The sequence below is a fragment of the Vitis vinifera genome, chromosome 7, assembly GCF_030704535.1.
Source record: "Vitis vinifera cultivar Pinot Noir 40024 chromosome 7, ASM3070453v1".
Classification (NCBI taxonomy): domain Eukaryota; kingdom Viridiplantae; phylum Streptophyta; class Magnoliopsida; order Vitales; family Vitaceae; genus Vitis; species Vitis vinifera.
In genome coordinates, this window is record NC_081811.1 from 30,193,874 (window position 1) to 30,218,231 (window position 24,358).

Consider the following 24,358-nt stretch of genomic DNA (forward strand, 5'->3'; position numbering starts at 1 on the left):
TCATTTCGATTATGAAATCAAAATCAAATTATCCACATTATAGATTTTTGTTACATCAAGTAATTAAAATTCTAAATTAAAGCTAATGAAAAGGTTGATGAAATAGAAGTTGAAGATGAAAAGATTAAAATTTAGGTTGATTATTAGTATTAATAAAGGTATTTTTGGAAATAAAAAGGTTAAAAACACCTCGTACTATACTAGAGATTGAGTATGAATTAAAAATATCCTATTATAGGATTTGATGAGGATAATTATGATATAAATTAGAAATCAGCCCAGTTACAGCCCAATAGTTCAAAATTGGGCCGGTCCATACTCAGCCCATAACTAGCTGAATGAACGTAGCCCTAATTTTTGTTTGGGCAAAAGCACCCTGTCATCCCTTTCTCCACAGGTCTGCGTTTCGGTCGACATCACTTCTCCGAAGTTCGGCCGAAGCATTCAATCGTTCCTCTGCGTATTGGTTGATATCTCAGTTCAAGGTACTGTTCCAATTTATTTTCCCAGTTCAATTAATCGACTTCTACGTTAGATACAATCGTTTGGATGCTGAGAAAATAATGAGAAACTTAAAAGGGAATTTTAAATTGTAAATTTTTCACCGTCTAGGGTTCGGGAATGCATAAAACTTCACTTCACCTAAAACACATAAGATACTTAGGCTTGCTTGATTTGAAATTTTTACTTTTTTATTTTTTTTGTCTCGGATTTTTGGTAGCCAAAGGGAGTGAGAGAGATAACATAGTAATCAAAATGTGGTTTTCTTTTATATTTCTATATTTTTCCTGGTAGCCAAACAGATGGTCGGATTGCACTAAAAGTGCTTTATAAGTTGGATATGCTATTGCTGGAAGTTTGTAATTTTAGAGTTTCTCATTGAACACCCGCGGAACTAAAATATGAAAAAAGGTAATTAAAATTTTGAATTGTGTAATTTTCCCCAACGATGATTCGGCAATACAGCTTTTTTTTCTTTTTCTTTCTCGAAGCAAAAGATGAGAAATAAGTTTTTGTTATGGTAGGAGATATCTTAAAGTGTTTTTCCAATTTCAATCTAATGAAAAACAATTAGGATTTGTTTGGAATTCTCCCACAAATTACGTTTTTTTTGAAATATTTGAATGTGTTATGAGAAAATAAATAAAATGTATTTAATAGTTATATTTATTATTAATTTTTATAACAAATTTGAACCATGGTAAATCATATTTAAATGTGTTTTGAGAAAATAAATAAAATGTATTTAATACTTATATTTATTGTTAATTTTTTCTTTTTATCCTAACCTATTTTTCATTTCTTCAATGAAATAAATTGATTTCTTTATAAAAAAATTACATGAAAGTTTTTACTTTTTATAACGAAGATTTTTATTCATTTAAAGATATTTACATCTTTTAAATTTTTATATTTAATTAAATAATAGTAAATTCATAATAACACTTATTATATTAGATAATTATTGAATAAAAGGTTTCACAATTCATTTATATTATTTATTTAAACAAATTTAAATTTTAAGAAAATTACAACATTATTTTAAATATATTAAGATTTTGATATAAAATTTGTCAAAATAATGAAAAAGATTTTAATTCTTTTGATTTTTTTTAAATATTTTTAAAATAAAACTTATATTTTTTCGATTGAATAATTTGATATATTATACATTTTTTTTATATAAATTATTTAATTTAATTTGGATTCTATTTTCTATCTTTAGAAACAAAAAATAATAATAAGTTTTACAAAAATGTATAATGGTTTTTAAAAGCGAATTAAAAATTATAATTTTTAAAAATAATTTTGAACAATATAATACAAGTTAATAATTTTTCCATAAGAATTTTAAAATTTAATATAAATTTTTTATTTTATTTTTATTTTTTGAAAAAAAAGTGTATGAAAACCAATCATTCATATTTTTATTTACTCTTCACTTTTTTTTTTTTTCATTCTAAAAATGTCTTAAAGTTATAAATTTCATTCTTTTAAAAATCATATTATTAATATAATTAATGTTATAAAAATTTATCATTAAAATTTTGAAAACTTTACAAATTTCTCATTCATTATAAATTTTGTTCTTTTTAAAGTTTAATTTTTTATTTATCTTCTTTTGTCATTTTCTATCCTTTTCAAAATTTTCACTTTAGCTCTTCTCATGAGTTTTGTTTGACAATCTATTAGTTTGAGAATTTTATTTTTTTTAAAGATTTTTTTAATCCATAATTTTTATTTTTATAAATTTAGTGTAAAAGATATATATGTTATGACCAAGGATGAAAATATCGGTAATCACGGATATATTGATAACATACAACAGTTCATGCACGCAATAATTAATTCATGCAAACAATAATTAAATCTGTCTAATTATCTCCAAGTATAAAAACAGAAATATTTAATGTCTAATACTGTCTAATTTATTGCAGAAATTTAAGCATAATAACACAAATATTTGAATCTGAAAGTATTGTTTATTGAAAATATACCTTGATATAGAGAGCTGATGAATACAGGTTGTTGACAGTAGAGGGATGACTCTAACTCAAAGAAAATTACAAGAGAAAATTTTTGAACTCTAAAATTTTTGCACTCTCTAATTTTTTTCTGCTCTTGAAGCTATCTCTTTTGAACTCTCGAACCCTTGCCAAACTCTTGCTCTCTTCTCAACTCTTTTCCCAACTCTGCCTCAGGAAGAAGCCTTGGAGTTCTATTTATAGCAGAGGTTTTGGGCTTCAAGAAGGCTTTGTTCCTTTGATTTTTTCCACGTGTATGGAGATTGCAGAAGGTAAGGTTCTTTTCTTCCTCTTCATTTTTATCACATGGCTATTGAGTCACCTTCTTGTTTTTTACTTTTGAGTCATAGTAAAAGACGAAATTTACTATTCAAAAACACTATTCACTTTTTTTTTTTTTTTTTTTTACACAAACTTTGTACACCTTCAAACTTCATACACTTTTTTTTTACTGGATAATTACAAATGTACAAAAGATTTTTGATATCTCTTAACTGAGCATTTCTAAGAGATATTTTTCAAACTTTTGTCTGGCTTCTTTTTCCAATACATATTCTCTTTTGTACTTATCAACAAGATAAGTAAATTGAGTTTGAAACAAAAGAGGAATTTCAGGAAAGTTGTTTGCAGAGATGATTTTTTGAATATTGTCTTCAGCAATGAGATTATAGTTAGAAGAACTATAAATCTTAGAGTCAAGGTCTCTTGCAATCATTCTTGATCTCCAATGTCTGATTTGTTTTTTGATACGGGATTTAGTACAAGGCCAAGGGTTTTCTGTATCAAACAACTGATATTTTCTCTGATTTGCTTTGAACAAAATGAGATGTTGAGCAGGGTAGACTCCTCCATCATTCGACCATTCAGGAGGTTTACTTTCTATGATGAGTTCAACAGATTTGAAATAATTGATGAAGACATTTAAAACACAGACAACTAATTTTCTTCCAAATTTATCAGTTTGATCAGGATGAGAGAAAATCAATTGATAAAGAACTCCATAGTCCACGAGGAGGGTTGGAGTTAACTCTATCGACTCATTGTTGAATTTAATGACTATTGGTTTATAACTGTCTAGGTCAATGTTGGCTTTGCATATACTGTAAGTAAGAGCACACTTACAGTCATGCCTTTCTAATGGAATTTCTCTACACAAGGGATCGGTCTTTGGACAATTATTATAAGTGTTGTCATAACAAGAAATCCAAGTGAAGCTCATCTCTTGAATAGTAATTCCAAAAGTGCTACAGTCAGCAAGAAATTGCATGATATGCTCTTGCCTTGCTTCTCCTGTAGCTTTAGCCTTCTCACAGATCATCTGTCTAATGCTTTCAAGAAGGTCCAAATTTTTTAACTTGAAAAATGAAAATCTGGAAATTTGACATTCTTAGCTTTCCTCATAAAGTTTTGAATCTTCATTTGGTTTTGAAAGTCCTTTTTGAAATTCATTTTGAAAATCTTTTGAAAATGCATCTTTGACTTCTTCTGCTTTTTCCCTGCAAATAAAATTTTCAAGATCTGTATCCATTGGGGTGCAATGTATATCAAAACTTGAAGGGTTAGAAAAACTTTCTAATTTATCATTTAACTGTTTAAAATGAAAAGATAAGACATTTAAAGCTTCCAACTTTTGAATATCACTTTTTGCATTTCAGAGGTTGTCTAAAATGCATTTTTGTGATCTGTCTAATCCTTCTATGTCTTTATGAATCCGAAATGACAGATTACATTTAGGAATTACTGGAAGAGTAAATTTCCCAAATGTAATTCTTTCTTGCTCCATCTGTAAACAAAGTTCAATTGTTAGTATCTCTATTGAAGAATGAAATAGATATCTAATGGTTTTGTCTTTATCATACCAAATTTGAAAATATATTGAATTTATGAGAGGCACATAATTTCGAATAATGATGTAAGAAGGAGTTGTTGAATATTTTGAAATCACATTTATTGATTTATATGAGTATGCACAAATACCATCACAATCTTTTTTATTATCTGATTCTTCTTCTAGACTTGATTCTTCACTTGATATTTCTTGAATTATAAGGATTTGATTATCTTCTTTTGATTCATAATTTTCATTTGATTCATCATTTTCTTTATCAATCGTTAATCCTATCATTAAATTTTTGAGTTTATCACTTATTTCTAATGAATTGATTTTATTTTCTAATTGACAATTTCTTGAATAATGACCTACTTTTCCACATTTAAAACAAGTAGGGGTTTTCTTTTTTAAATTTGATTTATTTGGAGGTTTTGATTTATTAGGAATAACTTTTACAAACTTCTTTTGAAATTTTGATTCTGTTGAAGGTTTTTTATTTTTTATTTTATTTTGTTTATTTTTTCTTTTTGAAGGGGCAACTAATGTATCATAACCGTAATATGAACAAAATTTTCCTAATTCTTTTCTGTTATCTTGTTTCTCTTTTTTCATTTGACTCTTTAATTTAAGATCTGTACAAAGGGCTAAACCTTCATTATTAACAAAAGTAATTAATTATCCATATATTAATGACTCATAAGGAATCCTACCATTATGAATATTTCTTATTCTTTGTCTAACTTTTTCTGCAAATAAGGTGGGCAATCCTGATATAAAATTTTCTTTCCAATAATGATTTCCACAATTAGGTCTTGACATAACTTTGACTAAAAACATATCTTTATACCACTTAAAATCTTGAAATGTTGGACATCTAAGATTGTTAAGGATTTCAGAAGTTCTTTCTTGAAAATAGACTGGATTTCCTATAAAATGTTTTGTTATTGCAAATATTAGAGTATTGACAGCATCTTCTTCATAAGTTTGGACTAATGTTCCTTCTTCTTTGATTATTGTCTTTTTTGCATTTAATATATATTCTCTATCATTTTGACTCAAATAATGATCCCACCATCCTTTAAGCAAACCAGTGAATCCTATGACTAAGGCACCGGCAGCATGAAAGTCAGAATTACTAGTCTTGATTCTATATGCATTAGCAGCCATCATCATTTCATGAAGCAGATTGATTATTTGATGTTCACTCATTCCATCTATATTCCATTCATAGAAACTACTACCATTATAACTAGCAGCTAATTGATAATTTCTTTCTTCTAATTGGACATCAGGAAAAGAGAGTTTTGTATAATAATTTTTTCTACTTACAAAATTATTAGAAATTGCATTGACTGTTGTAGGAGGTTTTACTATTGAATCCAGAGACATTTTGAATTGTTCTTCTATTTTATTGATTTATGATTTTCTTTTTGTTATGGTCATTGTCACATAAAATAATCACAATTTTATCCTTAATCAATTCAGCTAACTCCAACCCTCCTCGTGGACTATGGAGTTCTTTATCAATTGATTTTCTCTCATCCTGATCAAATTGATAAATTTGGAAGAAAATTAGTTGTCTGTATTTTAAATGCCTTCATCAATGATTTCAAATCTGTTGAACTCATCATAGAAAGTAAACCTCCTGAATGGTCGAATGATGGAGGAGTCTACCCTGCTCAACATCTCATTTTGTTCAAAGCAAATCAGAGAAAATATCAGTTGTTTGATACAGAGGACCCTTGACCTTGTACTAAATCCAGTATCAAAAAACAAATCAGACATTGGAGATCAAGAATGATTGCAAGAGACCTTGACTTTAAGATATATAGTTCTTCTAACTATAATCTCATTGCTGAAGACAATATTCAAAAAATCATCTCTGCAAACAACTTTCCTGAAATTCCTTTTTTGTTTCAAACTCAATTTACTTATCTTGTTGATAAGTACAAAAGAGAATATGTATTGGAAAAAGAAGCCAGACAAAAGTTTGAAAAATATCTCTTAGAAATGCTCAGTTAAGAGATATCAAGAATCTTTTGTACATTTGTAATTATCCAGTAAAAAAAAAAAAAAAAAAAAAAAGTGAATAGTGTTTTTGAATAGTAAATTTCGTCTTTTACTATGACTCAAAAGTAAAAAGCAAGAAGGTGACTCAATAGCCATGTGATAAAAATGAAGAGGAAGAAAAGAACCTTACCTTCTGCAATCTCCATACACGTGGAAGAAATCAAAGGAACAAAGCCTTCTTGAAGCCCAGAGTCTCTGTTATAAATAGAACTCCAAGGCTTCTTCCTGAGGCAGAGTTGGGAAAAGAGTTGAGAAGAAAGCAAGAGTTTGGCAAGGGTTCGAGAGTTCAAAAGAGATAGCTTCAAGAGCAGAAAAAAATTAGAGAGTGCAAAAATTTTAGAGTTCAAAAATTTTCTCTTGTAATTTTCTTTGAGTTAGAGTCATCCCTCTACTGTCAACAACCTATATTCATCAGCTCTCTGTATTAAGGTATATTTTCAATAAACAATACTTTCAGATTCAAATATTTGTGTTATTATGCTTAAATTTCTGCAATAAATTAGACAGTATTAGATATTAAATATTTCTGTTTTTATGCTTGGAGATAATTAGACAGATTTAATTATTGTTTGCATGAATTAATTATTGCGTGCATGAACTGTTGTATGTTCCGTTTTTATGCTTGGAGATAATTAGACAGATTTAATTATTGTCTGCATGAATTTATTTTTAAAATTTTGAAAAAAAAGTGTATGAAAACCAATCATTCATATTTTTATTTACTCTTCACTTTTTTTTTTCATTCTAAAAATGTCTTAAAGTTATGAATTTCATTCTTTTTAAAACCATATTATTAATATAATTAATGTTATAAAAATTTATCATTAAAATTTTGAAAACTTTACAAATTTCTCATTCATTATAAATTTTGTTCTTTTTAAAGTTTAATTTTTTATTTATCTTCTTTTGTCATTTTCTATCCTTTTCAAAATTTTCACTTTAGCTCTTCTCATGAGTTTTGTTTGACAATCTATTAGTTTGAGAATTTTATTTTTTTTAAAGATTTTTTTAATCCATAATTTTTATTTTTATAAATTTAGTGTAAAAGATATATATGTTATGACCAAGGATGAAAATATCGGTAATCACGGATATATTGATGACTTGATTTTACAGATATATCGGAAAAATATCGATGGATATTTTGAAAAAAAATTTTGATAGGCAAAAAATTGATCAAAACTCATGAAAATATAAAAAAAGTCTCATAATAATGTAATTAAAAGTATAATAGACAATTTAAATTTGTTTTGTTGAATAATTTGATATATATATTATATGATTTGTGATATTAGATATAATTATATTATGTGGGTGGATAAAAAAATATGAATTTTATAATTGTACATTCATTATCAAGCTTAATGAAAAATGTGATTTCATTAAATACCAATAATTTGTATATATTAACTTGATTTCATTAAATACCACTAATTTGTATATATTATTATATGGTTGATGGGTTCAATTTTGATCGTTAGATCACTTCCAAGTTCAATTTGTATCTCCGTGGGAGTGATGATTTGTTACCATTTTTTTTTGTATCTCTACTAATTCTAAAAAATCAGAAGGGCTTCTCTCATTCGGGCATCAAAAAGCCCTGAAGACCTACTTCTCTCACTCGCGCATCAAAACTGAAGCTGCCCTCTTGTCTCACTCGGGCATAAAAAAGCCCTTTGCTGAAGCTTCCCCCGGACGAGCGAATCGACCCTACTTTCCTCTTTCACTCTCAATCCTCGCAGGTTCTAATCTAATCATTTATTACATTTTATTTTTTTGCAACACCCGTTTGATTCCCAAGAAAATCCATCACCCATTCGATTTCTGGGGAAATTCATCCTTGTTTGATTTCCGAGAAAATCCATGCAAAACCCCCAAGGAAAACAAAAAAAAATTGCTTTTTTTTTTTGCTCCCTGTGTTTTCTGGATCTGTTCTAGGGTCGCCTTGCTTTTGTGCCATTGGATTTAAATTTCACGAACCCTAAATCCACGATTTTTGAGCCAGGCTGAAAAACACAACCTTGCCTGCAAATCATGATAAAAAACAAATTGGAATGATTTTGTATGTTGTGCGAGGGCTGGGCTGGTAGGAAATATCGGGAAATTTCCCGAAAAATTGGTGATACAAACCGATTTTCGGCGATAAAATTGCAGCGGCCGGCATATTTTTGAAGATTTCGCCGATTTTTCTCCTGCAACCGTTTTTCAGCGATTTTTTCGCCGATTTTAACCGAAATTTGGCGAAATTTCTCCCATCGACATTTCGCCCCCCTCTTTCGAATCGCCGGCCACGGCAACCCGAAATTTCGGCCAAAAAAATGGAAACTTTCATCCATGGTTATGACTAAGGACTGAAGTAGTATTTATTTTTTTAATCTAAAAAAATTGGTTAAAAAATAATTTTATTATCATAAAATTTGATGCCCAAATTTGGTTTCATGTTTAACTTAAATTATTTGATTTTTATATAAGTCTCAAAGAATAAATTCAATTCACGAGTACTAATTTTTTTGTAGGACCTTTTTCATATTCTTTCTCCTGCTTTTGACATGTGTACATTTATTAGTAAAAATGAAATTAAAGACACCTAAAATAATTTTTTTATGTATTTAACACCTATGGTAAAAACAGGGTGAAATAAATGAGTCAAAAGAGGGGCTTGTTTGGTGAAACAAAGCCCTAAGCCACCTGCCAGAGACAAAAGGACGAAGAAGATCAGCGGGCTCACCCTCAGACTCATAAGAGGGTATTTTTCCTTTGAGTTCTCTATCAGATCTTTTTTATTTTTTTCCCTCTTTGCTCTTCTGTTTGGTTGGAGAGAAATTGAAGGAAAAAGGTGAAGAAGAAAATTACAAGTTATGGGTTCTGCTTCTTATAGTTTTCTAGGATGTGGGATTCCGTTACAAGTTATGGTTTCTGCATCTTATAGTTTTCTAGGATGTGGAATTCCACTTACTTCGACGTTTCGCCCCACATTTCTGAGCAAGAACACGGTGGCTATATCCCGTTTTGTTGCTAAGAAAGTGTGAGGAAAGAAATTGATTAAGAAACTATAGAAAAGAAGTCAAAAACACTCTTACGAGATTTGGGGGTTGTAGTTTGGTAGAAGAACTAACTTCCAAATCATGGTTATGTGTTGTTGTCATTTCTGTATGTTGAGATGGTGCTTTATTGTCGAATGTTTATTTTATCCTATTTTATTTTTTTTGTGTCTGTTTTTGTTTTCGGAAATGAGCGTCTTTGTTTTAGAATTGTTTGTTTTGAATTTTAAGGTCAAAAGACTATAACTCATCTGGTTTTGCTAAGGTTGTACAAGTTAGGTATAGAGGTTGGAGAATTTGGAAGTTATGGAGAACAGATTAGAGAAAGAAGAAAATCAAGGTAACTTCTAGGGTTTTAGGGAATTGCTTCTAAGAGAAAATTTTGGGTGAAGATCTTGTGGAGAAGATTGAAGAATGACTAACTACGTACTGTTGGTAGCAAGAAAAGCTAAGGTGGTGTTTGTTTTTTTACTAAAATTTAAATAGAACTTAATTTAACTTAACTCTAATTATAACTTAATAGTATTAAGTATTAAGTTGTTTGTTTTTTTCATACTGAGTGTGGGGTGTGAGGGTTGGGGGTTAGAAGTATGAATTAGCTAACTCTTTAGATTAAGAAAAAAACTACATATTTAACCTTTTCTAGTCAACTAAAAATATTGGTAAAAATGTTAAAAGTTTAATTTTTTTTTTCTTTTTTTAAAACAAACAGTTGGAATCTAAAAGTAAATTGCATTCAACATTAACTTAAAAAAGACAAACACCACCTAAGACTTGGACCAACTAGATCAATTAAAAACTATTGGACATGGGTGAACCCGATCAACCTTCAGGCAAGTTTGGAACTGGATATAAAAAATGTACCCCTGGAACAAAAACTTTTAAGACTATTGAAACTAATGACAAGGCTCAAAATGCTTTGAATTCCTCAAGTAAGTTATAGGTAACATTCGTGCGAAATAACTGTTTTTGTTGTAGAATCGGTTTTCCTCCTCTTGGAGTATTCCTCTTCTTGGAGTATTCCTCCAAGTATACTGATCTACCCACATCAAGCTTCTGATATTGCCTTTTGATTTCTCAAACAATAGCCTCTTCTAGCAGGGTCGTCTCTATTGTCTCTCTTGAATGTGCTTACTCAGGCACATAGTTTTAAAAGGCTCAAGGCGCACCAAGGCGCAAAGTAGTCCTGGAGCCTGAGGCGCAAGGCGCATCTAAGGCGCGGGCTTTAGTGAAGTGAGGCGCACCCTAATTTACATATATATTTTTATATAATATAATCAAATTTAACAATCATTTATTTGTCCTAAACACATAAATCATCAAATATCATCCAAAACTTTAATTTAATAAACAAAAAACATAAAAATAAAGAACTCCAAGCATAAAAACAAATCCAAATCCATATTGCTAATTGCCTAATACATATCCAAATTCAAAGTTTCCAAACCTAAAGGTCCAAAACATGAAATTTGTCCACAATTCAAAAACATCATTAAAAAACACTTAAATCACAAATTTGTCCACAACAAGCAATCATCACTTCTCCTCTAAATCAACAAAATCATCATCATCATCATTTCCATCACCACATTTGTAGCCTTCCCCATCTTCTTCATCTGCTAAATCAACTATGTCTCCATTTTCATCTTCATCTATTAGTGAATAAGAAGGCAAAGTTCTAGAACTTGAAGCTATCCCCCTTGTTGGTGGTATTATGCTTGAGCTTGCTCTAGCTCTAGCTCTAGTATCAAACTTGGCCTCCTTAGCTCCAGCAGCTCTAGCAACATCACCCCATGTCAAATTGTCATCATCAAATACAAAATCATCTTGTGCACCTCCATGAGAATCCTCATCTTCCATTCTCCCTATCAACCATTCATTGCTATCATCTATATCTTTCAAGGAAATTGGGTCAATGGTGTTACGTTCATTGTATCTTCTCTTCAAGGCTCGATTATACTTGATGTACACCAAATCATTCAAGCGTTGATGATCTAACCTATTTCTTCTCTTGCTATGAATCTGCAAAAATTCATAAGCTCATAAATATATTTTAAAATTTTAACTTTTAAGTTACATTCAAGACTCTATTAGACTATTACTTGTAATTATTTTGGATTTGGTCACTCACATTTTCAAAGATGCTCCAATTCCGTTCACAACCTGATGCACTGCATGTTAAGTTGAGGACTTTCATTGCAAACTTTTGCAAATTTGGAGCTGAAGCTCCATATGCAGCCCACCATTCAGCTGTAGTATAGATATTAACAATTTAGTGAAACAATTCACCCATTTTAGCAAAAATACAATCTAATAATTTAAATAAACAAAACTAAATAACTAACCTGGTGCTCTAGTCTTTCTTGTCCTAACAGCTAACTCATTCCCGAATAGTCCTTGGGCATTTGTGAACAAACTCACTTCGGCCACAACTTTTTCTTGCTTAGCAGGGTCTCTTGTTAGCCTTAAGATGCATTTATACAAATCACTCATAATCTCGGCATCATGCTCTATTTCTGGCTTATCATAGAAGAATTCCGGGTTCAAAAAGTACCCTGCTGCATGTAAAGGCCGATGAAGCTGAATCTCCCACCTCTTATCAATGATGTTGAAGATTTCTTTGTACTTCTCTTCATTTCCATTAAAACTTCTCACAATTGCATCCTTAGCTCTATTCATGGCCTCATAGATGTATCCCATAGGAGCTTTTTTTTCACCATCAACCAAACGAAGCACACGAACTAGGGGACCCGAAACCTTTAAGCAAAACACAATAGTGTTCCAAAATGAAGGCATTAGAACTATGTTGGCTATAGTTTTCCCCTTCTGCTCTTTTGCCCATTTACTATCTGACCAATCTGAGCTTGTAAACATCTTCCTCAAATTGTTTTTTTGTTCATGCAATCGCGATAATGTGATGAAAGCATTTGCAAACCGAGTCTTAGCAGGCCTAAGCAATTCCCTTTGTCCAGTAAACCGCCTCATCATGTTGAGTAGCCCTGAGCGATTATAAATATACCCATTTAGTGATATAGCCCTCTCCAATGTCCTCTTGATGTTTGGTAGCTTTCCAATATCTTCCAACATCAAGTCAAGGCAATGTGCAGCACATGGTGTCCAATACAAATGTGGACGCTTTAATTCTAACAACCTCCTTATATGAAATTGTAGATAATAAATTTACATAAGTTCTCAAGATAAATAATTCAAATTTTAAAAGTAAATAAAAATTCAAGAAATAGTATTTATTACCTGCCATCACATAACTTGAGTGATTATCTGTTATAATTTGAATAACATTCTCTTCACCAACTTGCTCTACCCATTTGTCAAGTAATTCAAACATCTTTTCTCCCGTCTTAATCATTGAAGAAACATCAATGGATTGCATGAACATGGTTCCCTTTGAACAATTAACCAAAAAGTTCACCAAAGTTCTCTCTTTCCTATCGGTCCATCCATCCGACATAATTGAACATCCATTTTTCCCCCATTCCACCATATGATCTTTCATCAAATCTTTTGTGAGAGCCAATTCTTTCTTAAGGTTAGTAACTCTTACCTCATGAAAAGTTGGTCCCTTCATACCCACACCATATTGGCCAATAGCCTCAATCATTGGTTGGAAACTCGGATATGTGACTGCATTAAATGGAATAGCAGCCTCATACATCCATCTTGTGATAAGCGTGCAAACTCTTTCTCTTGCTTCCTTTTTGTAGGCATCATTGATGGTAGTTTGATTCATCTTTCCACTCCTTTGATTTTGAACAACCATCTCTGCATTAGGAGTGAAAAAATGATCCATAGGACCTTTTTGTCTTGGTTTTTTTGAAGAAAACGTCCTACCACCACTTCCTCCTCGGTTACTACCTCCACTAGAAATGTTGGTGATATTCGTTCTACTATTAATCTCCTCACCAATATCTTCATCTTCCAAACCAAACAAATCTTCATTAACATATTTGCTCCCCATATTCATTTGCTCTTTTTGATTTTTCTTGGAACTCATATACTCTTCCATTTCTTCTCTAACATGTTCCGGACATTTTCTACACTTTTTAGCATTTCTATATCCACCAACAAGATGTTGTTTGTGTCTATAGATGCCTCCTTTGGTTACTTTATCACAAAAAATGTATATGATGGTGTTCAAATCTTTTTCATTAACCAAACGACCATATTTCCACCCCGGATCTCTTCTTCTACTTGCACTAGAGTCCACTTGAGTCTCACTCTCATTATCCATCTTGCAAACAAATTATCTATACTCCACAATAAAATAATTATAATTAAATTAAGAAAAAAAATTGAAAAAAAAAATGCATATCACATTATCAAATATCACATTAACAACAAATATGCATGAGTGCTTTTTATTTATTTATTTTTATTTTGTAAAATTTTCATGTCAAAAACTCAAAATATAATATTTATATTTTAAAAAAAAAATTACCAATGAGAGTTATGAGGTAAGAATGGAAAAAAATGCAGAAAAGTGAAGAAAAAAGAAAAATACCGAGGTCCGGAAGGTACGTGACTATTTCCCCTTTATTTTTCTCCTATTTTCCCCTTATTTTTCTTCTTCTTTTTCTTCTTCTTCTTCACTTCTCCAGCACGGAAGAGGCTAGGGCAAAAAATGGCAGTGGTCTCGGGTTGAAAAAGAGCAGAAAAGGGGGCTGGATGGAAGGAGTTTTTATTTTTTAAAGAACAGGGTCCAAAACGACGTCGTTTTGGTTATTGTTCACTTAAGTGCACAGTGTCCAAAACGGCGTTGTTTTGGGCCCATAAAATAAAAAAAAAAACTAAAAAAAAAGCTAGGGCTACTGCGTCTCTGCAACCCGACTGGAGGAGGAAGAAGAAGAAGAAGAAGAAGAAGAAGGAGAAGGAGAAGGAGGAGCGCGAACCTGGTCGGGCCGTCGGAGGCGACTCGGGCGAGCGCCTTGCGCCTTGCTGGAGGCGAGCGCCTTGCGCGCCTAAGCGGCGCCTTCGTGAAGGGGCGTCGCCTCTCTTTAGGCGAGGCGCCGGAGGGTGGCGTTGCGCCGCCCCGAGCCTAGGCGCGCCTTTCAGAACTATGCTCAGGCATTCAATTTGAACTTGTAAAATGAAAAGTTTGAAGTGGAAAATAAATAAAATGAATTTAATTTTATAGGTTATAACTCGAACCTCATAAATAATAAATAGGTGAATTTATCATGAAGGTGAATTTATTAATGATTGTTATAGATAAATAATAAAGGTGAAATATATGGGAAAGTAGGCGATGTATATGCATAGAAGAACAAAGTCTATAAACTTTTACTACTTATAATATGTATCTTAGGATACTTAGATTTGTGTTATTTTAGGTTGCTTGAATAGCCAAGTCAACTCAAATTTATTTTGGCTAGTATTTTTCTGCAGAAGCTCTATTTAAATTACAAATTGGTATAAATTGGGTTGAGTTGGGTCCATATGTATAACACAACCCATTCTTGGGCCAACATCCTAACCCATTGACCCACTTGTTCATCTTATGGGATACAGAAAGAAATGAAAGATGGCTAGGGTTTATCTGTCTCCGAAATTCCTGTTGTGAGCTAACTTACTCCACCTATGCTAGTGCCATCTCCTCCCCTTCAACTCTGGTGCCAGTGCTTGTTCACTGCTGTAGATTTTCTTGCAATCGGACTCATTGAATTATTCAAAGTTCCGAGTGTGGGTTTGCGGAGGAAGATTGGTTTCTCTTCTTCTTTTCCTCTCCTTTCTTTTCAGAACTGATCTATTGGGCATATTCTAAGCTTGGTAGTTAGTTATTGTCCTTAATGAGGAGGTAGCCTTTTGGAACCCAAGTTTGTGTGGGGTTTTGAAATATGAGAGAGGTGGTTAGAGTTGGAATGTTGTTCTATGGTGGGATTGTTGTAATGTTGTTTACCTCTTACTTAGATTCACTATTTATGTATTGATAGTTAAACAACATTGAATATGAGAACTTTTGGCCTTCAAAATCTTGATAAGTGGGTTTACGTAGTGGTCATGCCTCTATTCTACACATATATCTGATTCTCATTTATCAAGCTTAAGATACCATGCTCCCATGGATTTATTTGATTTGGAACCAAAGAGAAAATCGGTCATAACATGGTTGACACAAAAGCATAAGACACTTTAACTTGAGTTTATGTTTCTCCTCCTATCTTTTTACAATTAGCCTAGGAGTTTGTTTGGATCTTGACTATGGAAAAAGGTTTTAGAAGGAAAATCAAATTCTTTTGTTGGAAATGAGAAACGAAAAAAAATGTGATGGAAATTAGGGGGAAGCTTGTACAAAATTTAAGAACTTTCAATTTCCTGTTTAAATAAGTGAGGAAAATTGAGGATATAGGTGAAGAAAATTTATTCGGCTAAAAGTTGAGTCTTATTTCTCTGGGCTTTTTCTTTCGTTTCCTTTTATGATTGCCCTTGGTATCTTTCAGAGTCGTTGAAATCAATCATAGCCCAACTATGAAATGGGTCATCATCATTTAATGTTTCTTATCACATTCCACTCTATATCTGTAGTTATGATGTACTAGATCATAAATAATTAATACAATTGGCCATTCTTCCTGTGTCCTATACTATTTAGCATATTGTATATCTATTCTTATGATGTCTAAGAAGTAAGAACTAATATTTTGGTATCTTTTGTGTCACTTCAAACATACTGATTAAAAAGCTAGAGCTCAAGATAATTTCATAAATTGGTTGGGGACTTTGCGAAAGGCTTTTGTTTTTTAAGCCCCTTGCTCTTTTCCTTTTCCGCTTGGCATACTTTGTATACAACCTATGTACTTTGTTGTGTGTTTTTTTAGGCAATTATTATATATTTTTGCTTGCCTATAAAAAAAAAAAAGGCAGCTAGAGCTGGTTCTTTTCATGGCTCTTCCTATCATTTGTTTAGTTTTAAAAATATTGACAGGCATTATTGAGTTCGGGGATAAACTAACCATATTCAGGTCATCCTTGAAATAAAAGGGATGCATGTCACTGAACTTTCTCCTTTTATCAAGTATTTTGCTTGTATTGTTCAAATTAATGATACCCTCTGAAGGAAATGGATGCTTCTACCAAAAAACAAAATTAAAGTCTGGTTGTTCCCTAGAAAATAATTCAATTTCCTCTGTCTCCTGTAGTTCTGAGAAAAGAGAAATATTTCTTAGAAGTCAGAGCAAAGGGTATTAGAAGGCTGGTGCTTGATCAAAGGTATGCATATTGATCTGAGAACTAAATCTGGGTTATGTATCTAATTCCCTTTCTTTTTCTCTTAATTTTTAATATGAAACTACACTCTATACTTGTCAAAGTGTAATTAATAGAAACAAATAAATGAGGAAAAAAAGCATAAGAGGTTTTTGAGCTCTTATATACTCTATTTTCAATCTAGCAGAACAAGGCCGATAAGCAAACAGGGGTGTGCATCTGAAAAATAGCACACACAGCAAGAGACAAAGACAGAGAGATGGGGCACACCAGCAATGATCTTCTGCACTTGGAGCATAAGGCCTCTTCTTCTTCATCCCTAGGTTCTCTTTTTCTCTTCTGTCATGTTTTTTTTTTTGTTTTCTCCTTTTTATTTTTTGGTTGTTATTGGTGGCATCTATATGGAAATTACCTTTTTCTACGTGTCTATGCCGCAGAATCCACACTTCTTGTTTGCAAGAATGGGTCAGAGTCCAAGTTGCAGAAACCTAATCACCCTAAGGGAAAACCCATCACTACCCCACTGCCTTCAAGCCAAGGTAACTTTGTTCTCTCTCTCCCTCCTTCTCTCTCTCTCTCTCTTTTATTTTTTAGTTCTTGTGAATTTTTTTAGGATATTTCTGTATTTGTTTTTTGTTTTGTTTTCTGTTTGTTTAGCTGCAAACTGTTTTCATGGGTTTTTTTTTTCTTCTACATATAGTGCATTTTATGGTGTACAAAGATAGTTGCTCCTTTTCCCATGCATCATGAACAAATACTCATTGGACTTAGAACTTTTTTTATTTTTATTTTTTTAAGGAAAATATTAAATTCCTTATTTTTTTTAGAAGATATCAGAATAGAGAGGGTGGCTTGGCTCCCGTGAATTGGGGTCTTGAAATTGGATTGGGTGCTCAAGTTCCAATTACCCAGTTTGATGGCTTTGTACACCATTGTTTTTGGAAGCTTAAGTTACATAGACAATCGTTCTTCAGTGAAAGCAAGATTTCCCTGCTCCAGTGAACTGGAATTCCAAATTAAATCCATTTTTTTCAGAATTTGCACTGAATGCAGTAATTTTATCGGAATTTGTTTGTACATGTGCAATTGGTTATGGAAACAAGTATGTTGGTTCCCTTTTTTCCTTATAGTGAACAAAAACTTAGAAGAAACTTCCTCCTCATGTTTTGTAATATATATATATACATATATTATAATTTTTTGGATAGATAAATAATATAAAATTAAAAAAGAGCCTAATGAAAAGGGGGTGCACTGAGCACTCGTGTACATAGGAGGTTCATAGAGAGCACCAAGAGGAAAAAGGGAAGGCAACTGTAAAAAAGAAGCTACAGGGTTATACCCTAGCCTGCACCCAATCAATCAATGAACTCCAATGAAGATGGTATAGAAAACTTTCATCCGATTGAGAAAATTTTTCATGAAAATGTTTTGCATTGATGGATTTTCTTTTGTCGCAATTTGATCCTCTTCTAAGTAGCCATTTTTTTTACATTTTTTTTTTTTTTTTTAACCTTTTATATTAATTGGAACCTCTTTGGAGAATATTCTTGCTTAGAAATTATTTGTATGGCATCGAATGGAAATACAATATGTCCAAAGATGTCATTGTTATTCTCTGTTTTCTTCAATGGAAAAGCTTGTTTGGAATTAGGAAGAAGACATTAAGATGAATTGGACTTCCAATATTTGTAAGTTTGTTTAGACTTAGGATAACAGACCACCTCATCTAAGATTGTTGTTGTCCTTGAGTTAAAAACTTAAAATTGTCATGGGATGGTGTTTTTAAGTGAATGAAAAAGGGCTTAGTGGATGGAACAGCCTTTATCTTTAACAAAGACGAGGGGTCTAATTGATTCTTAGTGTTCTCTCGAGTTACCAACTTTCCATGTGACTTTTAAAAATTCCAGTGTTGGTGGCTAATCCAACTGTAGTTCCAGTAATGTAACATTATTATGGAGATTAAACTCCTGATTTGTTTGGTTTGTTATATGTAGAAATCCCAAGGCAATTGGATTCCTGTCTTTGTGTGTGTGTTGTAAATTCGAAACTACAATTCATTGCAATTAGCATGTTAATACCATGTATAATGTGCTAATTTACCTCCTTTTTAATATGCTTTTTGCTTGTTAATGCTTACTCTTTAAGAACCTATGTAAGCGTGTTCTTGTGGGGATTGGGAGTGTAAGCATGGTTGGCTGCAGGTGGGGTGTCTGTGTATGTGCCAGCTGATGATCTTGTAATTTCTCGTTGCTCCTTTATGGTTCTCATGTTTTGTGGGATCTTTGTATTTGGCACCTCTCCCTCTAGCTCATGGCTCCATTAGCCCCCATCTCATCTTTCTTGTATTCCACAGCCTCTACAATAGGATACTCCTTAAGCATGACTTCATTAAACTTGGCTTCATAAAACTTTAAGTTAGATATATGGGTTGTATAATGTTGCTATTCATCAATAATGTTATTCTTGGCAAATAATATGCTACTCTGTTTTAGTTGGTTCAATGTGAGTTAGTGTTTTAAAAAGCTATTGAGGCTTATGCCTTGAGGTGAGGCTATGCAAATTAGCCTTGAGGCTATAGCCTCAATTAAGCTCAAGCCTCACCTAGTCGAGGCTCAAGCCTCATGGGCTATAGCCTCAAATATTCGAAGGGTTTTCGGTCATTGTGGGCTTTTGATATATATATATATATATATATATATATATATATATATATATATATATATTCTAATAGGGCTAGGCCTCAATATTCAATGAGTTCTAATGAGTTATATTGCCAACTATGATTTTGTTGGCTTTTGATATAGATTTCTTGAGTTTTGTATCAGGTTCCCTCTTGGTTAAACTTTTTACAAAATAAGAACTTAGTTGACTTCCAATTAACCTTTTAAATGGAATGGAAAAAGAGAGTTTGAGAAGCAAGAATAGAGAAATTGGTACGAATTAAAAAAAAAAAAAAAAAAACGAAAAAAGAATAGTAGAATTGTTGACTGTCCTAGTGTGCTTGTGTGTGTATTATTTTATCATTGATAGATAGGAAAAAAATAATGAAGATTGGGTGGATATTAACACTAATAGGGATAATATAGCAATTAGATATGATTATAATATCCCTTGGAGGGTCCTACTAGTGATGGTGACAGTAATGTTAAAAATTATTTGATGAAACTATGAGAGAAGGTAAAATGTTTGAAGAGAAAAAATAAACTAAATTAGAAACTATTAACAAAATAATGAAGAAGAAGATTGAGTGGATAATATAGCATTTAGATATGATTATATCCCTTGGAGAGGATCTTACTAGAGATAGTGGTTAGTGATAGTAACGTTGAAAATTATTTGATGAAACTATGAGAATAATAAGTTTATTATTACAAAGTTTATGCTTTTTTATTTTTCATTTTTCTTATGATTTTATGAGCAAGTTTCTTTTTTAGTAATTTTTTTATTATTTATTTGTTTAAGTTGAGGCTTGCGCCTTGTTTTGCTTTGAGGCTTACGCCCTGCCTTACTTGGGCAAAACACTTGAAGACCACCTTTAGCTTTTTAAAACATTGATGTGAGTGTAAAATTTTGTTTCATTTTGATTCATAGGAAATAAATGTTAACCATTCTACTTTTTATGTACAGAAAAGAGGTCCATTTTGTAAGAAGATACTTTAGATTATTATTTTATTATTAACTAACAAAAACTTTGTGATTAAATTAGACTTCCTTGATTTTTGGATTGCTTTTGTTAGCTGTTTAATATTTTTAGTATTGAGTTCCCTTTTTCTTTCTTTTCTTTAATTTTTATTTGAAGGGTTTCTAACCTCTATGAGGAGTGAAAGGGAGGATAAGTATATTTCTTCTCTTAGTATTTTAATTTCATCTTCATGCCTAAAACCTAGAACTAGGGGTGTACAAAAAACCAAGTGATCCAGAAAAACTACCAGAACTGATTAAGTTTTACATGGTTTTTCATAATTTCAGTTTTATAAGCTTAAAACCAAATTGGACTGGTTTGGTCTACAGTTTCCTATTCCAAAATTTGGAAGTAAACTGAACCGCAAAGACAATTATTTATATACCCCTATGGATACCTGTCTTATATTGGCTTCCCTATGATGTAAATTTTCATGGTTTGAAATATTAATTTTTATGATTTGAAATATTAATTTTTATGATTCTTCATACTTTTGAACAAACTGGGATGATGTGTGTTATAATAATGTGAATTTAGTTGTGTTAGTGTAACTCTAGAGCTTAGTTGTTTCTCATGTGGGTTGTAGTAGAATGATATGAATAGAGCCTAAGGTTTTTTTTATCATGTTGCAATAGTATATTATTAATGTTTTTTGCCCTGCATGCTCAATTTAAGCCATGTTGGGTTTTATCCCAAGCAAACAGAAATAGCCGATTTAGTCAGTCATTGTTCATAAATTGAATCAAATTGATAAGTTCTCTCATATTTGGTTAGTTTAGTTCTATGTGCATCCAAACTAACTAGATCGGATTAGTTAGATTTTAATGCTCAAAACAGAACCAGTCAAAGGATGCATACCCCTACCAAGAACTTAATTGTTGCAATTTATTTATTATTAATAATTTAGGAAACTTCTTTTTTTATTTTGTCTCATTTTTAATAATTGATTTTTAATGACCTTCATATATAGCTTAGTTTCTAGATTTTTGAAGTTTTTAAACAATTGGTTAGGCTTGAGGGTCTTCAAGTCAGCCCAGTATTTGTATTTTTGGAACAGGATGTCAACTGGGACCATCTAATAGTGTGTTCTCTACTGTGAACATCCATCATGGATGCTACTCCTCAATCTTTGCTTTGTAAGTGTCATTTGGTTGAGATGCATGAAAGCTAACATGGTTATGCTATTTTCTGATTGAATTTTCTCCCCTTTCTTTTAGAAGTATTTAAAGTTTGAATCTCAAAACAATGAGGTGAGGACAAAAAAGTTTATCTTGTTTGGTCAAAGATTATGAAGAGAAAATATGATGGAATTAGGGAGAATTTTACATATACAATTTAAACACTTTTGAACTCTCTGTTCAAATATGCGAGGAAAATTGAGTGGAGAGATGAAAAATAAAAAACAAAAATGTTGTCCTCAGACTTGCATTTTATTTTCCTTAGCCTTTTCTTTGCTTTCTTTTTCCCCTCTATTTTTTTCCCTCAGATGTGATAACAAAACATGGCCCGATTATGAAATCTTTCATCATCATTATTTAGAAGTTCTTATTGTTGTGATTGATATTTAGTTTTGGAGTGATCATCTAGTTGTGGGCTCTATGTTATCTCAAACATACCATGTCTGTTGTTCTTGATGTACAAGAACTAAAATCATTAATAATGTTGACTTTTTTTCCTGGTTTCTTTAGTATTTAGCACATGCTATATCTTTCATTATGATCTCAAAGAACAAATAGTTTGATACCTTTTAATATCATGGGCATTGATGGCTAATTTTTGGTTGGGACTTGGGAGGATAAAATGACATTCAGGGTATATTGATGAAGGGAAAGCGGTAGGATGCATGACACTGAATTTTCACATTTTACTTAGAATTTCTGTATTGTTATCAAAATTACCAACAATCTTTGAGGGAAATTGATGCTTCTACCCAAAAAAAGAAAAAAGAAAAAAGGATTTATAGAATATGCTTTTCCCCAGAATTTGATGCCCAATTTCCTCACTTTACTGCAGTTCTGGGAAAAGGGAAAGATTTCCTAGGAGTCATATCAGAAGCTAATAAAAAGCTGGAGCTAAAAAAAAAAAAAAAAAAAGGAATTATAGAATATGCTTTTCCCCAGAATTTGAATTTGATGCCCAATTTCCTCACTTTACTGCAGTTCTGGGAAAAGTGAAAGATTTCCTAGGAGTCATATCAGAAGCTAATAAAAAGCTGGAGCTTGATGCAAAGGTATGCATATGAATCTGATGAGGAAAAAGTAAATTGTGTGCCTGGTTTCCATTCATGTTCTCTTTATTTCTAAGTTTTTATAATGTAAATGTAGGACAATTCCGGTAAGGACTATGATATTGAGGTGCTCACGGGGAATGAATCTGAATACATTGAAATGGTATATGAAATTTGTTTCGTCTTTGCTTTATTTTGTTTGTTTGTTTGTTTTTTAGACTAACTAGCAGCTAATGGGTTGTAATTGTTGGATGCATCCAATTACAGGATTTGATGCTGGGTATTGCTGATCTGCAGACTCCTGAGGCTGTGGCAGCAGCTGAATCTTCTATTGCAGGTTTTCAACCAGTGGTTCCTCTAGCTGGTTGCAGTAGTGGAACAGAATCTGAAGATAGCTCTAATTATGGTGATAGTGATAATGACGATGATGAGGACAGCGATGATGATAAAAACGATGACAAAAATAATAATAAAGCATGCTTTGTTGTGAAACATAAAAGATCAAAGTCTGCTCATGGGGATTCTTCCATGGAAGTGCCCCAAAAAAATGGGGGTTCAAAAAAGCGGCCAAAGATTGTTGAGCTCTCGTGAGAATCTTAATTAGAAATAGGACAGTGAAATCTACTCATGGGGATTGTTTTCTAGGAATGAGAGGGAAACCATCAGGATTATAAGGGTTGCAGCAAGCATGAAAGGCATTTCTCTGCAGGAAGGAGGGAGCTTTCTGAATGTCTGATGAGGCTGTAATTTATGCAGCGGTGGGATTTTTGCTTCTCCATTAATATCTATCAGGGCATATGCCATACTAGACAGCTAATGGAGAAAACAGTCCTGTGAGTACCCTTCAAATTTTGAATGTCATGGAAGCTTTGTGATGTTTTTATTCTACCAAATCTGTTATTAAATTTTCTACATTTCAGTTTTGTAATTAAATTTTCCATTCCATTAAATTTTCTACATTTATTTCAACAAGAGTCTCTACAATTTACTTGATGCTTCCTAAAATGTTTTAGCTTAGGTCACTAGATGGACCATTTGTTCACAAAGCAAAACTAAAATGAATAGCGTAGAGAAGGAGCTTATTGGATGATTCCATAGAATGAATTCTAGGTTAACAATTGACTTCCCTGTGACTTCCTTGCTATTTCAAGGTACTAAGATGATTAAGTGGTTATGGTTCCATCAAGAAAACCTAGTAAGTAATACCCAAACAATAATGATAAATTGGGCAATCCATAAAGGATAGTTATGTTGACTTCAAAGGAATAAAGAGTTAAAATGAATATTATTCTTAAATTCATTTTAAAATAATTTATATTATATTATATTATATTATATTATATTATATTTTTCTTAGTTAACTAAACATAAGAATTTGAGATCTCTAATGTTTTTGTATCATAATAAGAGCCTAAAAAATAAATGATATACAAGTCATAACGAATCATTTGTGAAAATTCAATGAGATTTCATTTTTCTAAAAAAAATCCTACACAACCAATTTAATGGCCTTATACTACGCTTGTTTGACAAGATAAAAATAAGGATGGCAACGGGACGGGTCGCCCCCATTCCAACCCTGCACCGTTTATTTAAAATAATTCTCATTCTTGTCCCATTTAAAAAATTAAACCGGGCGGCGCGGTTATGGGAATTAATCATACTCACCTCGCCCCATTTAATTTTTTTAAATCGTCGTCATCATTGAAATTGAAGCAGTCGAGGACTGATCTCGGGGATGCTTCTGTGATGTAATTG

The 24,358-nt window shown here is 31.9% G+C and overlaps 2 protein-coding genes across 13 annotated transcripts; one reads left to right on the plus strand and one right to left on the minus strand.

Annotated features, from left to right (window-relative positions):
• Positions 1 to 326: 326 nt before the first annotated feature.
• Positions 327 to 23,550, plus strand: LOC100262735 (uncharacterized). 12 transcript variants are annotated; one of them, XM_059738756.1, is made up of 9 exons: positions 354 to 485; positions 7,995 to 8,168; positions 9,058 to 9,172; positions 16,622 to 16,691; positions 16,876 to 17,011; positions 17,126 to 17,227; positions 22,533 to 22,603; positions 22,698 to 22,763; positions 22,868 to 23,550. In XM_059738756.1, exons 5-9 carry the CDS (start codon positions 16,948 to 16,950, stop codon positions 23,189 to 23,191), a joined length of 627 nt encoding a protein of 208 aa, XP_059594739.1. In that variant the 5' UTR covers positions 354 to 485; positions 7,995 to 8,168; positions 9,058 to 9,172; positions 16,622 to 16,691; positions 16,876 to 16,947; the 3' UTR covers positions 23,192 to 23,550. The 12 variants fall into 12 exon arrangements, with proteins under 12 accessions (XP_059594743.1, XP_059594747.1, XP_059594741.1 ...); XM_059738759.1 differs by lacking the exon at positions 354 to 485 and adding an exon at positions 2,946 to 6,855 and having other exon boundaries at positions 16,873 to 17,011; XM_059738755.1 differs by lacking the exon at positions 354 to 485 and adding an exon at positions 2,948 to 6,855.
• LOC104879951 (uncharacterized) lies at positions 10,850 to 12,572 on the minus strand. The gene is made up of 3 exons (XM_059738754.1): positions 11,813 to 12,572; positions 11,599 to 11,717; positions 10,850 to 11,489 (listed from the first exon to the last, which is right to left on the minus strand). Exons 1-3 carry the CDS (start codon positions 12,552 to 12,554, stop codon positions 11,004 to 11,006), a joined length of 1,347 nt encoding a protein of 448 aa, XP_059594737.1. The 5' UTR covers positions 12,555 to 12,572; the 3' UTR covers positions 10,850 to 11,003.
• Positions 23,551 to 24,358: the final 808 nt, after the last annotated feature.